At 42.3% G+C, this 12,674-nt stretch overlaps 1 protein-coding gene across 6 annotated transcripts in view; it reads right to left on the reverse strand.

Moving 5' to 3' along the window:
* Positions 1–12,674, reverse strand: part of LOC307007413 (SEC14-like protein 1) — a 254,101-nt gene that overhangs the window by 204,194 nt on the left and 37,233 nt on the right. For all 6 annotated transcript variants that reach the window (XM_079629446.1, XM_079629445.1, XM_079629442.1 and 3 more), the window contains 3 exons: positions 7,448–7,576; positions 6,932–7,178; positions 6,570–6,679 (listed from right to left, as the gene is read on the reverse strand). In XM_079629446.1, the coding sequence (XP_079485572.1) occupies positions 6,570–6,679; positions 6,932–7,178; positions 7,448–7,576 (486 nt within the window). The remainder of the gene's footprint in view (positions 1–6,569; positions 6,680–6,931; positions 7,179–7,447; positions 7,577–12,674) is intronic.

Consider the following 12,674-nt stretch of genomic DNA (forward strand, 5'->3'; position numbering starts at 1 on the left):
AAAAAGTCAGAGCATGAAGGATATATGAACCGATGAGATCTATAAGTGTACCGAGTTTCATATTATTTCATGCAAGCGTGTTTGATTTATGGACCAAGTTTTCGGACCCCGTTCCAGGGGGCGCTGTCGAGCCCCCCTGCCACGCCCGGGTACCAGCTTCAGTCCGGCTGTAATGGCCGCGGGTTCTGACCAGTGTGCAAAGTTTCAAGAGTTTTTGAGCACGTTAAGGCCCCCAAAAGTGGCAAAAACCTTGAAAAAAAATTTATTATAAAGAAGAAGAAGAAGAAGAAGATTAAAGCTGCAAGCAGCGATTGCGGGCCCAAGCCGGTGGCCCCGCCACCCGGTGCCTTTAGTTCCACTAAAGGCACCAGGGTGGCGGTGCCACCGGCTTGGGCCCGCAATCGCTGCTTGCAGCTTTAATCTTCTTCTTCTTCTTCTTCTTTATAATAAATTTTTTTTCAAGGTTTTTGCCTCCATCGCTGCTTGCAGCTTTAATTATATATATATATATATATATATTATGTAAATTCTTTTTTCCCCCTATTTTTAACATATATATTATTATATATATAATAATAATATATATATTATTAACATTTTTGGATGCTAAACTATTCTTTTTATAGGCTTTGTACTTTGTACACTCACGTTCCAAAAATTATCCTCTTCAAATGCGCAAAAATGTGCTTGGAAACATCACAGTGAAGCGGTGCTTACTATGAACGGCACAAACTGTACAAATGACTATTTAAACAGAGCAGTGTAATTTTTAAATGTAAGGTTGACTATTTTATTATTATATTTTATTAAGGCTATAATGAACATTCTGCGATGTCAAGATTGCAATGCTGGAATGCTGTGTGTGTGTGTGTGTGTGTGTGTGTGTGTGTGTGTGTGTGTGTGTGTGTGTGTGTGTGTGTGTGTGTGTGTGTGTGTGTGTGTGTGTGTGTGTGGCTCGATCTAACAATGGAGACATAAAAACACACTCCGTCATTTTGTTCATACAGACCATCATTCAAAATGCAAAGTGTTTCCTTATATTTGTGTACACTCGCAATGAAACACAACATTGTGCTTTTGTTAAACTATAAACTCTTGTCAAACTGTAACCTACAACTGTCACCCAACCAAAATCACACACACACACATCCCCCCTCCCCTCCCCACACAGACAGACACACACACACACAGAATGGCAGAGAGACAGAGAGAGAGAAAATACACATTCAAACCACAATATCTGACTTCCTGTTGGTTGGAGCTAATGACTGTAAATTAGAAAGTTGTCCGGATCAAAGAGAAGAATATACATACCGAGTTTGGTTACTGTAGGTAAAACTATAACTAAGTTATAACACACTTTATGCATCCTTTTTTAATCATAAATTTGTTTCCTCGCCACGGCCAAACCGTTCGAGATATCAAAAATCCCCTGGCAATTTATCATCTTCCATGTCTTGACTTCATGCTGACCGAGTTTTGTGGTCATCGGATGAATTCTGTCAGTGTTTCAAATGCGAGAGCAAGCGTTCTCCAATCAACCCGTAATAGCCGACTTCCTGTTGGGCAGGCGTAAAACTTGACCCAGGGAAAGTTGTTCGGCCCGATTAAATCTATATGTGTACCGAGTTTCATATTAATTCATGCAAGCGTGTTTGATATACGGACAAGTGTTCGAATCCCATTCCAGGGGGCGCTGTCGAGCCCCCCTGCCACGCCCGGGTACCAGCTTCAGCCTGGCCCTAATGGCCGCGGGTTCTGACCTGTGTGCAAAATTTCAAGAATTTTCGAGGACGTTAAGGCCCTCAAAAGTGCCAGAGATTTTGCACATAGCAGAGAAAGGGTTAAACTAAACTAGCCCCCCTCCTCACACACACACACACACACACACACACAGAGGGGCAGAGGGGAAATGCTCCAAACAGTACACATTCAAACCAAAATATCTGACTTCCTGTTGGTCGGAGCTAATGACTGTAAATTAGAAAGTTGTCCGGATCGAAGAGAAGAATATACGTACCGAGTTTGGTTACTGTAGGTAAAACTAATACCCCATTTTTGACTAAAGGTGGCGCTACTGAGCCCCTTACCACGCCCGTTTCTGAAACTTTGCACATGTCTATTACACAATAAATGTCAAATGCATGTTGAGTTTCATGCAATTTGAAGCATGTTAAGAGCCTCAAATGCATCCAAAAAGAATATAAAAGTTTAAAGCGTTGCCATGGCGACAGTATTAAAGATATCAATAATCCTTTCACAGGTCTACATCTGTCGTGTGTTTACATTATACAGATGAAGTTTGAAGCAAATCGGGTAAAAATAAGAGGGTGATTTCAAAGCATTTTCAAAGTGACACACTTCCTGCTGCCAGTTGGTGGCGCTATAACTTTGACTCACAATAGTCACATCCATGTGATCGGCCTCTTACAGCGAACACACTGCTGAAGTTTCATCGAGATCAATTAATGTATGAGGATGTTATAACACACTTCCTGTTTCCAATATTCGCCATAAATTCGTTTCCTCGCCACGGCCAAACCGTTCGAGATATCAAAAATCCCCTCGCAACTTTTCATCCTCAATGTCTTGACTTCATGCACACCGAGTTTCGTGGTGATTGGTTGAATCGTCTAGGAGGAGTATTTTAAATTCCATTGCATGTGTTTTTTAAACTACGCCAAATAGCCGACTTCCTGTTGGGCTGGGGTAAAAAGTCAGAGCATGAAGGATATATGAACCGATGAGATCTATAAGTGTACCGAGTTTCATATTATTTCATGCAAGCGTGTTTGATTTATGGACCAAGTTTTCGGACCCCGTTACAGGGGGCGCTGTCGAGCCCCCCTGCCACGCCCGGGTACCAGCTTCAGTCCGGCTCTAATGGCCGCGGGTTCTGACCAGTGTGCAAAGTTTCAAGAGTTTTTGAGCACGTTAAGGCCCCCAAAAGTGGCAAAAACCTTGAAAAAAAAATTATTATAAAGAAGAAGAAGAAGAAGAACAAAAAAACCTTAGAAGAACAATAGGGCTCTGCGCCCTTTCAGGGCTTGGGCCCTAAAAAACAAAAAACCCTTAGAAGAACAATAGGGCTCTGCGCCCTTTCAGGGCTTGGGCCCTAAGGCACCAGGGTGGCGGTACCACCGGCTTGGGCCCGTAATCGCTGCTTGCAGCTATATTTATTTATATATATATATATATATATATATATATATATATATATATATATATATATATATATATATATATATATATATATATATATATAAAGCCGCCACCCCGTTGCCTTTCGGGTTCCTGTGCACGACGGGCAATAACGTAACCCGCTTTGACTGTCGAGAGGGCAATATAGCCCTATGTATCACTCGATTTTATTTAACCAAATGTTTTTTTTACAAAATATGTTATTTATCTGATTCATCCAACCCTATACTGCACTCTTTTACTAATACTATATTATATTTCATCGTTTTCATGTCTTGCCCTCAAACATATCTGTTTAATCTGCTTATTTTTAAGTTACACATAATACATTGATTGAAAAAGAAACTCAAACTTTTTGTTTATGGTAATATTATTTGATACAGAAAGAAATAAGTGAGATTGTGGGAGTGAGGGGAGGGTAATGACAGCCAAAGGGAGACAGAGACAGATAAGTTTTGAAACTAAAAAAATGACATCCTAACTTTGATAATGTTTAAATATACATAAAAATGCAGCATATCATTAATTGAAATTAGTGTACTTTAAAACACTTGTTTAAAATAAAAAACACATTTATACATAGTATAAAACACTAGATGGCACAATTGTTAGTCTTTCTGCTCCCCTCTCCACACACACAGACAGGGGGGCTGTCTGTGTGTGTGCCCTCCCTCCCCTCCCCACACACACACAGACACACACAGACACACACAGACACACACGCACACACACACACACACACACACACACACACACACACACACACACACACACACACACACACACACACAGAATGGCTGGGGGAACTCTGTCAGAGAGAGACAAAACCACATTCAAACCAAAATATCTGACTTCCTGTTGGTCGGAGCTAATGACTGTAAATCAGAAAGTTGTCCGGCTCGGGGAGATAAATATAAATACCGATTTTTGTTACTGTAGGTAAAACTAACCCCCCCACTTTTGTCAAAAGTAACACACTTCCTGCTGCCAGTTGGTGGCGCTATAACTTTGACTCACATTAGTTACATCCATGTGATCGCTCTCTTACAACAAACACGCTACTGAAGTTTCATCAAGATCAATTAATGTATGAAGACGTTATAGTACATCGTGTTTCTCTTTTCTCGCCATAATTTCGTTTCCTCGCCACGGCCAAACTGTTCGAGATATCAAAAAGCCATCCGCAATTTAGTATCCTCAATGTCTTGACTTCATGCTGACCGAGTTTGGTGAAGATCAAAGTAAATTTCTTGGAGGAGTATATAAAATTCCAGGGGCGTGCGTTTTCATACAACCCATAATAGCCGACTTCCTGTTGGGCTGGCGTAAAACTTAGAGCACGAAAGTTGTTCGGCCCGATGAGATCTATATGTGTACCGAGTTTCATACTAATTCATGCAATATTCAGTTTGATATATGGACCAAGTTTTCGGACCCCGTTAAAGGGGGCGCTGTCGAGCCCCCCTGCCACGCCCGGGTACCAGCTTCAGCCCGGCCCTGATGGCCGCAGGTTCTGACCTGTGTGCAAAGTTTCAAGAGTTTTCGAGCACGTTAAGGGCCCCAAAAGTGCCCGAGATTTTGCACACAGCAGAGAAAGGGTTAACATAAAGCCCCCCTCCTCTCTCACACACACAGACACTGAGAGAGACTGGCAAAATTCCCATCAAATCACATTCAAACCAAAATATCTGACTTCCTGTTGGTCGGAGCTAATGACTGTAAATTAGAAAGTTGTCCGGCTCGTGGAGATAAATATAGATACCGATTTTTGTTACTGTAGGTAAAACTAATACCCCATTTTTGACTAAAGGTGGCGCTACTGAGCCCCTTACCACGCCCGTTTCTGAAACTTTGCACAAGTGTACTAGGCAATAAATGTAAAGTGTCTGTCGAGTTTCATGCAATTTCAAGTATGCTAAGAGTCTCAAAAACTTTAAAAAAGAATATTAAAGTTTGATGCGTTGCCATGGCAACAGTATTTAAGATATCAATAATCCTTTCACAGGTCTACATCTGCCGTGTGTTTACATTATACAGATGAAGTTTGAAGCAAATCGGTAAAAATAAGAGGGTGATTTCAAAGCGTTTTGAAAGTGACACACTTCCTGCTGCCAGTTGGTGGCGCTATAACTTTGACTCACAATAGTCACATCCATGTGATCGGCCTCTTACAACAAACACACTGCTGAAGTTTCATCAAGATCAATTAATGTATGAGGATGTTATAACACACTTCCTGTTTCCAATATTCGCCATAAATTTGTTTCCTCGCCACGGCCAAACCGTTCGAGATATCAAAAATCCCCTCGCAATTTATCATCCTCCATGTCTTGACTTCATGCACACCGAGTTTCGTGGTCATCCGATGAATTCTCTAGGACAAGTGTTTCAAATGCCAGAACATGCGTTTCCATACAACCCATAATAACCGACTTCCTGTTGGACTGGCGTAAAACTTAGAGCACGAAAGTTGTTCGGCCCGATGAGATCTATACGTGTACCGAGTTTCATATTATTACATGCAAGCGTGTTTGAGATATGGACATGTTTTTGAATCCCATTCCAGGGGGCGCTGCCGAGCCCCCCTGCCACGCCCGGGTCCCAGCTTCAGTCGGGCCCTGATGGCCGCAGGTTCTGACATTTGTGCAAAGTTTCAAGAGTTTTTGAGCACGTTAAGGCCCCCAAAAGTGCCCAAAAGGTAGTAATATAATAATAATAAAGAAGAAGAAGAAGAAGAAGAAGAAGAATAATCCTTAGAAAAACAATAGGGCCTTCGCCTTTTCAAGGCTTGGGCCCTAAAAAACAAAAAACCCTTAGAAGAACAATAGGGCTCTGCGCCCTTTCAGGGCTTGGGCCCTAATAATAATAAATAATAATCCTTTGGAAAACAATAGGGCCTTCGCCTTTTCAAGGCTTGGGCCCTAATTACACTGTTGACCCTTCCCTTATACCTTAACCCACCCTTAAACTTAACCATACCAGCACACCTGTCCCTAACCTTACCAGTATCACACCACAATAGCAGCAAAAGTGTTTTACAATAAAACATGAACACAATAAGTACATTGTACTTATTTTTCGATGTAAGTACATAAAGCCACTTAATATAAAGTGGGACCTTTTTATCTTGTCTCACATTGTAAGGATGACTTTTGCGTGGAATTGCCCAATAGGCTTGTGGAGAGTGCTATGTCATATGCCATAGTCGTTCATAGTCAAGTCCGGAAGTCGTTCAACCCCTGTTGTGTACACACACTGCCGACACATTTATGTTCAAACACCATGTAAAAGGGAATTTTGCATAATAGATCCCCTTTAATCTACTACTAGTTGTAAATTCAGAAAACTTGAATATGTATATATTTCACCTTGCCCTTGTGTGTCTCCTGTAACCAGTGGCGTAGGCGAATGAGACAGCTCTCCTGGAGGGGAGTGAGGTCACCCAGGTAACGTTTGATGTAGTCTGCATCCAGTTTATCTAAAAATACAAATTGAAACCATTTACATCAAATATACCTTAAAAAAAACTTTGCTAATATGAAAAGTTAAGAGAGAGTTAAGCAAAGTGTGTTAACTTTTTTTATTATAAACAGAAGCTTGCTTCCTTTGTTGTATAGATGTTTTTTGTTCGTGAATTGTTAGACAAAGTAAAAAAAGAGAAGACAAAAAATACAATGTTCTAGTATAAAGTACAAAAGGTCCCCAGAGTGGCAACAGTGTAAATACTAACCATCCTGACTGGTTACCAAGGCGTCGTTTAGGCTGCCAGGAGGACTGCTGCCCTCTTTACACAGTTGAGTCTCATTCATGCTCTCAGGAGGGGCTTCAATGATGATTGTGGGAGTGATAGGCAACACAGGGTGAACAACTGACACCATAGGCTTTGTGGGTGATGTTAGGCAAGGGCTCCACTGAGGTAAATAGGTCACACCTTCTTCCTCCAGCTCCCTCAGATAGTATTCAATAATCTCTTTACCCTATAGAGAGATAAGAACATGTCGTTCACATTTGAGAAAGGCAACTACTATTATTTATAGAAGGCTACATTTTCTTCTTTGAATTAACTGAATCAACGACAAACATAATATTGCTATGAACTTTTTGAAAATGTCCTCACTAATGTGACAAAAACTGATTTGTGAGAACTTCTGAAGTGGTCTTCATGTGAAATGCTCATAAATCAATAAATAAACTAACAAAAAAAAATGTGTTTTTGAAGGCGGCAGTGGTGGGCGTGACTTTACACCTTTTTGATGCTGCTGGCATACTGTTTCATGGCAATCTTCTCTACTGTACTCTCAAAACCAAAGAAAGATTTGATGTCCAGACTGGCAGATTGTTCAAAACACGTCCATTCTTCATTTTCTGGGTGAACCTAACATTGGACAACAGAAATGCCAACTTTGTTAAATTGCCACAATACACAATAATGAAATATTTTACACAGAAAAATGCTACAAACTATGGCCTCTTCAGACAGGCAGTACCGGCATTTCATTTTTTGCAGTTTGAATTCCAAAATACGTAATAAGTAGATTTTGTTCAGATATAGGGTATGTGATCAACATCAAATTGTCTATAGTTAATTTTCACTCACTACTTTAAAAATTTTATTTAAAGTATTTGACTCCTGACCTTAAGTATCAGATTCCAGAGTTGGAATTGATTTTCGATTCCCAACCTCACTTAAGTTGTCTCATTGGTTTTGCAGTATGAAAAACTAGCATGACCGACAACCCCCCAAAAAATCTCTCATACTGACAAAGTGTCACAGCTAACGCTTTACTACTATAACAACTGATGAAGAAATGCTTGGTACTGACTACACTATTTGGAAAGAAAAAAAAAACGGATCAGATTTGACCAAAAGAACACACTGGACAGTCAGTCTTAAAAGTAAAAAAAAAAAAAATCAGAAATGTATGAACTGTATGCAGTGTGAACAAATCCTTAGTATGTGAGACATGTTTCATCAGTTATAGTTAGGTCACTGGCTAGCCTTACAGGGTACCCTGATGTAGTGATTCCTCAGAAGTTCTCCCTCTATAACACTCCCAAAAATAGAATCTTCTAAAGAGGCCTCAGAGGATCGGACCCTATTAACTCACTAATCATTTATTTTCTGTCATGCACACAAGAATGACCCTCAGCCATAGATTTATACATGCATGCAAACATACATGCATGCATACATTTATTTTTTACATGCATGCCAGGGTTCCCACACCTTGGTTAACTTTAAATTCAAGGACCTTTCAAGGACTTTCCAGGTCCAATACCCTCAAATTAAGGACTTAATGTGGGGACGCGTTGAGGTACCATCGTAGTAGTTTTGTGCACTTGAACGTCATGGCAACGTACAACACAAAGTACCTCACGCGGGGAAACACTTAACGTAACGTGTAAATGCGCGTAACTAACATAAATCAAGCAAGCTAGTGCGCAAGCTAGTGGGTCACAAAGTGTTGGCGAAATAACATTAGCGCACCGGAGGGAATAATATGGAATTTTTTCCAGAAAACTTCTTGCACAAAATAAATTCAAGCACTTTCGAGGACCAGTATCTATGTGTGTTTATTTTCACAAACTTTCCAGGGCCTTGAATTTTTTTTTTTTCAGATTCACAAACTTTCAAGGATTTCAAGGACCCGTGTGAACCCTGGCATGCATATTAGGGCTGGGTAAAAAAATATTGATTTCTCGATTTTAATCGATTCTTATTTTTACGAACCGATATAGGCTAGTCATCCTGTTTTCAGTTGATGAATGAATTGAACATTGTAGCGCGCATCCCCATCCAATAAATCGCAATAATCTTTGTGCTTTGTTACTAATGATATGAAACGGTCTCAGATTTCAAATTACGTACATTTTCTTAGAAATTCAAAACCATAAATAACGTTTCTACACATGCGTTTTATATTTAAAAAGAGGGAAATAGACATGCATGCATGCGTTTTATTCATGCGTTTTTTTTATTTTTTATTATTTATTTTATTTTTCGTGTTCGCATTTATGAGGAAAAAACAATGTTACGGACGTGATAGTTCCCTGAAAGCGGCACTAAAAGACTGCTTTAAAACGTTCACAGAGACCTCAAACAGAAAGCATAAAGCCTTTCTTTAAAGTGAATTTCGTTTTGTATTAATTGTATCTTAATTTTAATCAATGTTTTATCAACCAATTGCCTGGATTTAATAAATAAGTAGTAAATATAACAGACAATAGATAATCAGAACACGGATGCGCTGGCGCCTGAACTGCAGCTCGTCTCATAAAATAACCGAAACTCAGCGTATAAGGAAGCCTACTTGCCTCTCACATACCCGAGAAATATATCTATAGAAAGCTTGATATGTTTACTTTTAAACAGAACAATTCAAAACAAAAGAAAACAGACTGCTCTCTGCTTATGTAATCCGTATGAAATGTGCATTTCTTCTCTGGCGCATTCACTACTGCGAAGATCGCGAGTCAGCATCGTCAGCATCATCTTTTTTAGAGATGTTCTGATACCCTTTTTCCCTTCCCGATACCGATTCCGATACCTGGACTCAGGGTATCGGCCGATACCGAGTACTGATCCGATACCTGGGTGTGTATCTATACAGCTGCAATTCATACTAGCCCTGTATGAATTGATAGAATTATTTGATGGTGTGCTTCAGATTTATCCCTTTATAAAACATGAACAAATACATGCAGTGAACTAGAGTATTTTTATTATTTGACATACATTTCATAGCAAAATATTTATTTTGAAAGTGAAAAAGAACTTCAAATGCAGTCACACATCTAATACTGAAAAAGGTATTTTAGTTTTACAATATAACTGTATAAAAAAGTGCAACAAATAAATCTAGGAAGCTAAAAAATTATATGAATAATAGGGGTGTAACGGTTCACAAAATTCACGGTTCGGTTCGATACGATACACTGGTGTCACAGTTCGGTATGTTTTCGATACAGCAAAAAGAAAGAAATGCCAGAGAAATTTCCTTGATTTACTTCTTTTTTTTAAAAAAATAAAACTAACATCATGAATTATGATAATTTTTTACTTTGAGCAATGATGCAAAAATCAGCTCCTTATAAAAAAAATTTATGTAATATTGTAGTTGTTATAAACTAAGGTTTATTTTATTTCAGATTAACATTTGAGGGCAGCAAATTTATTCATAATGTCAAAATAAAACAGACGTAACGTTACTTGAAAGCACAATGTTTCTTCCTGGTTGCCACGTCAGCGCTGTTTAATCCGTTAATAACGGAGAAATGTGAATGCTTCTCACTAGATCTTGGACCGATGTTATTACTTCAGAGGCGAATTCAAATGCTTTCTTTACTGGATCTCTTAGCGCTGTGTAGTAACAGGCCGTTTCTCAATACCAAGTACGCAAACTTCGGACTTGGGTCCTTGGTAGTTCGGACTTCCCAAGTTCGACCCAGGAGAATGAACTCCCGAGGACAAGAGGACGCATGTCCGGTTATTCTGAAAATGGAACAGCGGCGTTCTTGATCGCGTCATTCAGCTCACTCTGGCTACTCCGGTTCTCTTACGAGAGGTTCTCTCGTATTTGCGTAAGTTACCTACGGGTAAAGTCATCTTTACTCGAGACATGAAGCCAAAAAAGGATCTTTAATTTTGTACATATTGAGACCTAGAGCGGGCTAGCTAGCGTGCTCATAGGCTGCTCTGCGGCAACTGCAGCAGCCTACCACTGAGCCCCGCGTGACGTCATGCCCAATGAATGGGGGTGGCTTAGCGTATAAAAAGACGGGCTCGGGGGCTGCTTACCTGATTTGCATCTCTTCAGCGAAGCTCTTCGCATAGCTGGATCCTTGAGAGAAGCCGCCGCCGTTGAAACAAGCGACAAGGCAAGCAGAGGACAGCGTCTGAGGAAGCCTGACGATTTTTTTCGCTGCCTTCAGCCATCCGTGCCTGCCATGCTATCCGGCGTCGTATCCTTTTTACTGCCTTCAGTGGATGCAGCCGCCCGAAGACAGGGCGAGGGCTGAGGGGTCTCGGCCCAGGCAGAGCGTGGAGTACGCTCTGCCTGGGCCGAGACCCCTCCACGCTCTGCCTGGGCCGAGACCCCTCAGCCCTCGCCCTGTCTTCGGGCGGCTGCATCCACTGCGAGGACATGACCATGTCGACCCTGCGGGCTCGACTCGACATGTTTGACGCTGAAGCTGCACCGCCACCTGCCTCTGCTGGACCGCGCAGGAAGAAGCGTCGTTCCCAGAGGCCAGCGGAGCCCACCGCGGCTTACAAGTGCTCGCCGGTTAAATCCCCTCGAGCCTCGTTATCACCTTCTCAGCTCTCCCTCACGGACGCACAGACGCCGGCCGCCACCCTCACTGTTGCCGCCTCCAGGGATGAAGCGAAGTAGTCTCCGCGGATGACAGCTGTTCCCTCCTGGCTTCGGGAAGTTAAGACTGGTTAGGATCTCACATTTCGGACCAGGCTGCCATCATGGATTTGAGGAGCGCGACGGACCTTTCCCTTCGCACCACTAAATCCACGGCCCAGGCTATCAGGAGATGTATGGCTTCGCTCACCGTGACGGATAGAGTGGCTAACGCTCGCAGATATGAGGGAGTCGGAGCGGGCCGTGTTTCTGAACGCCCCCCTCTCTCCTTCCGGCCTCTTCGGCCCTGCTGTGAACGGGATCGTCGACCGTTTTTCTGAGGTTCAGAAAACCACGCCGGCCATGAAACGTTTCCTGCCTCGACGCTCTAGCTCCGCTGCAGGCTTCTCTCACAAGCAGCCTCCTGCACGAAACTCTGCCCAGCAACCTCCCCAGCCCCCGCCTTCGCGACCACACCTGAGCCTGCAAAGTCCTCCTAGCGGCCGCAAGGAGGAGAAGATGGTTGAGTCCCGCTGCAGCCGGACCGCCATCAAAGTTTCCCGCTCTGTCAGTTCCCTTCGCAGCCAACGAGCACGTTACACAACCCACTCGCCTGCACACAAACGCCGTTTTCATGGCGACCAAGAGATATCCCTTAAAGAGTGTAATTTCTGGTTACCCGGCTCAGGCCAATGGTGTTCTGAGTGTAGGAAATGTGCCCATTGGAAGGTAATCTCGACAGATGTCTCCAACCTAGGCTGGGGCGCCCTCTGTGAGGGCAGACCGGTCTTTGGCCAATGGTCAGACAAGGGAAAAATGCCTTCACATAAACTGTCTAGAGATGATAGTGGTCGAGAATGCTCGGAAACATTTCCTCCCACACCTGCGGGGCTATCACGTACTGGTTCGCACGGACAATATGTCAGTGGTGGCCTACGTGAACCGCCAGGGCGGTGTCAGATCCAGGAATCTCAATGCTCTGGCAGAACGCCTTGTCGTTTGGGCTCAGCACTCCCTGCTCTCGCTGAGAGCCGCGCATGTGCCTGGACGCCTGAACGACGGTCCAAACAGACTGTCCAGGGACAACATTCCCCCAGAGGAATGGTCCCTGCAATCTCAAAC

This window comes from Phoxinus phoxinus (assembly GCF_949152265.1).
Source record: "Phoxinus phoxinus genome assembly, chromosome: 11".
Taxonomy (NCBI): Eukaryota; Metazoa; Chordata; class Actinopteri; order Cypriniformes; family Leuciscidae; genus Phoxinus; species Phoxinus phoxinus.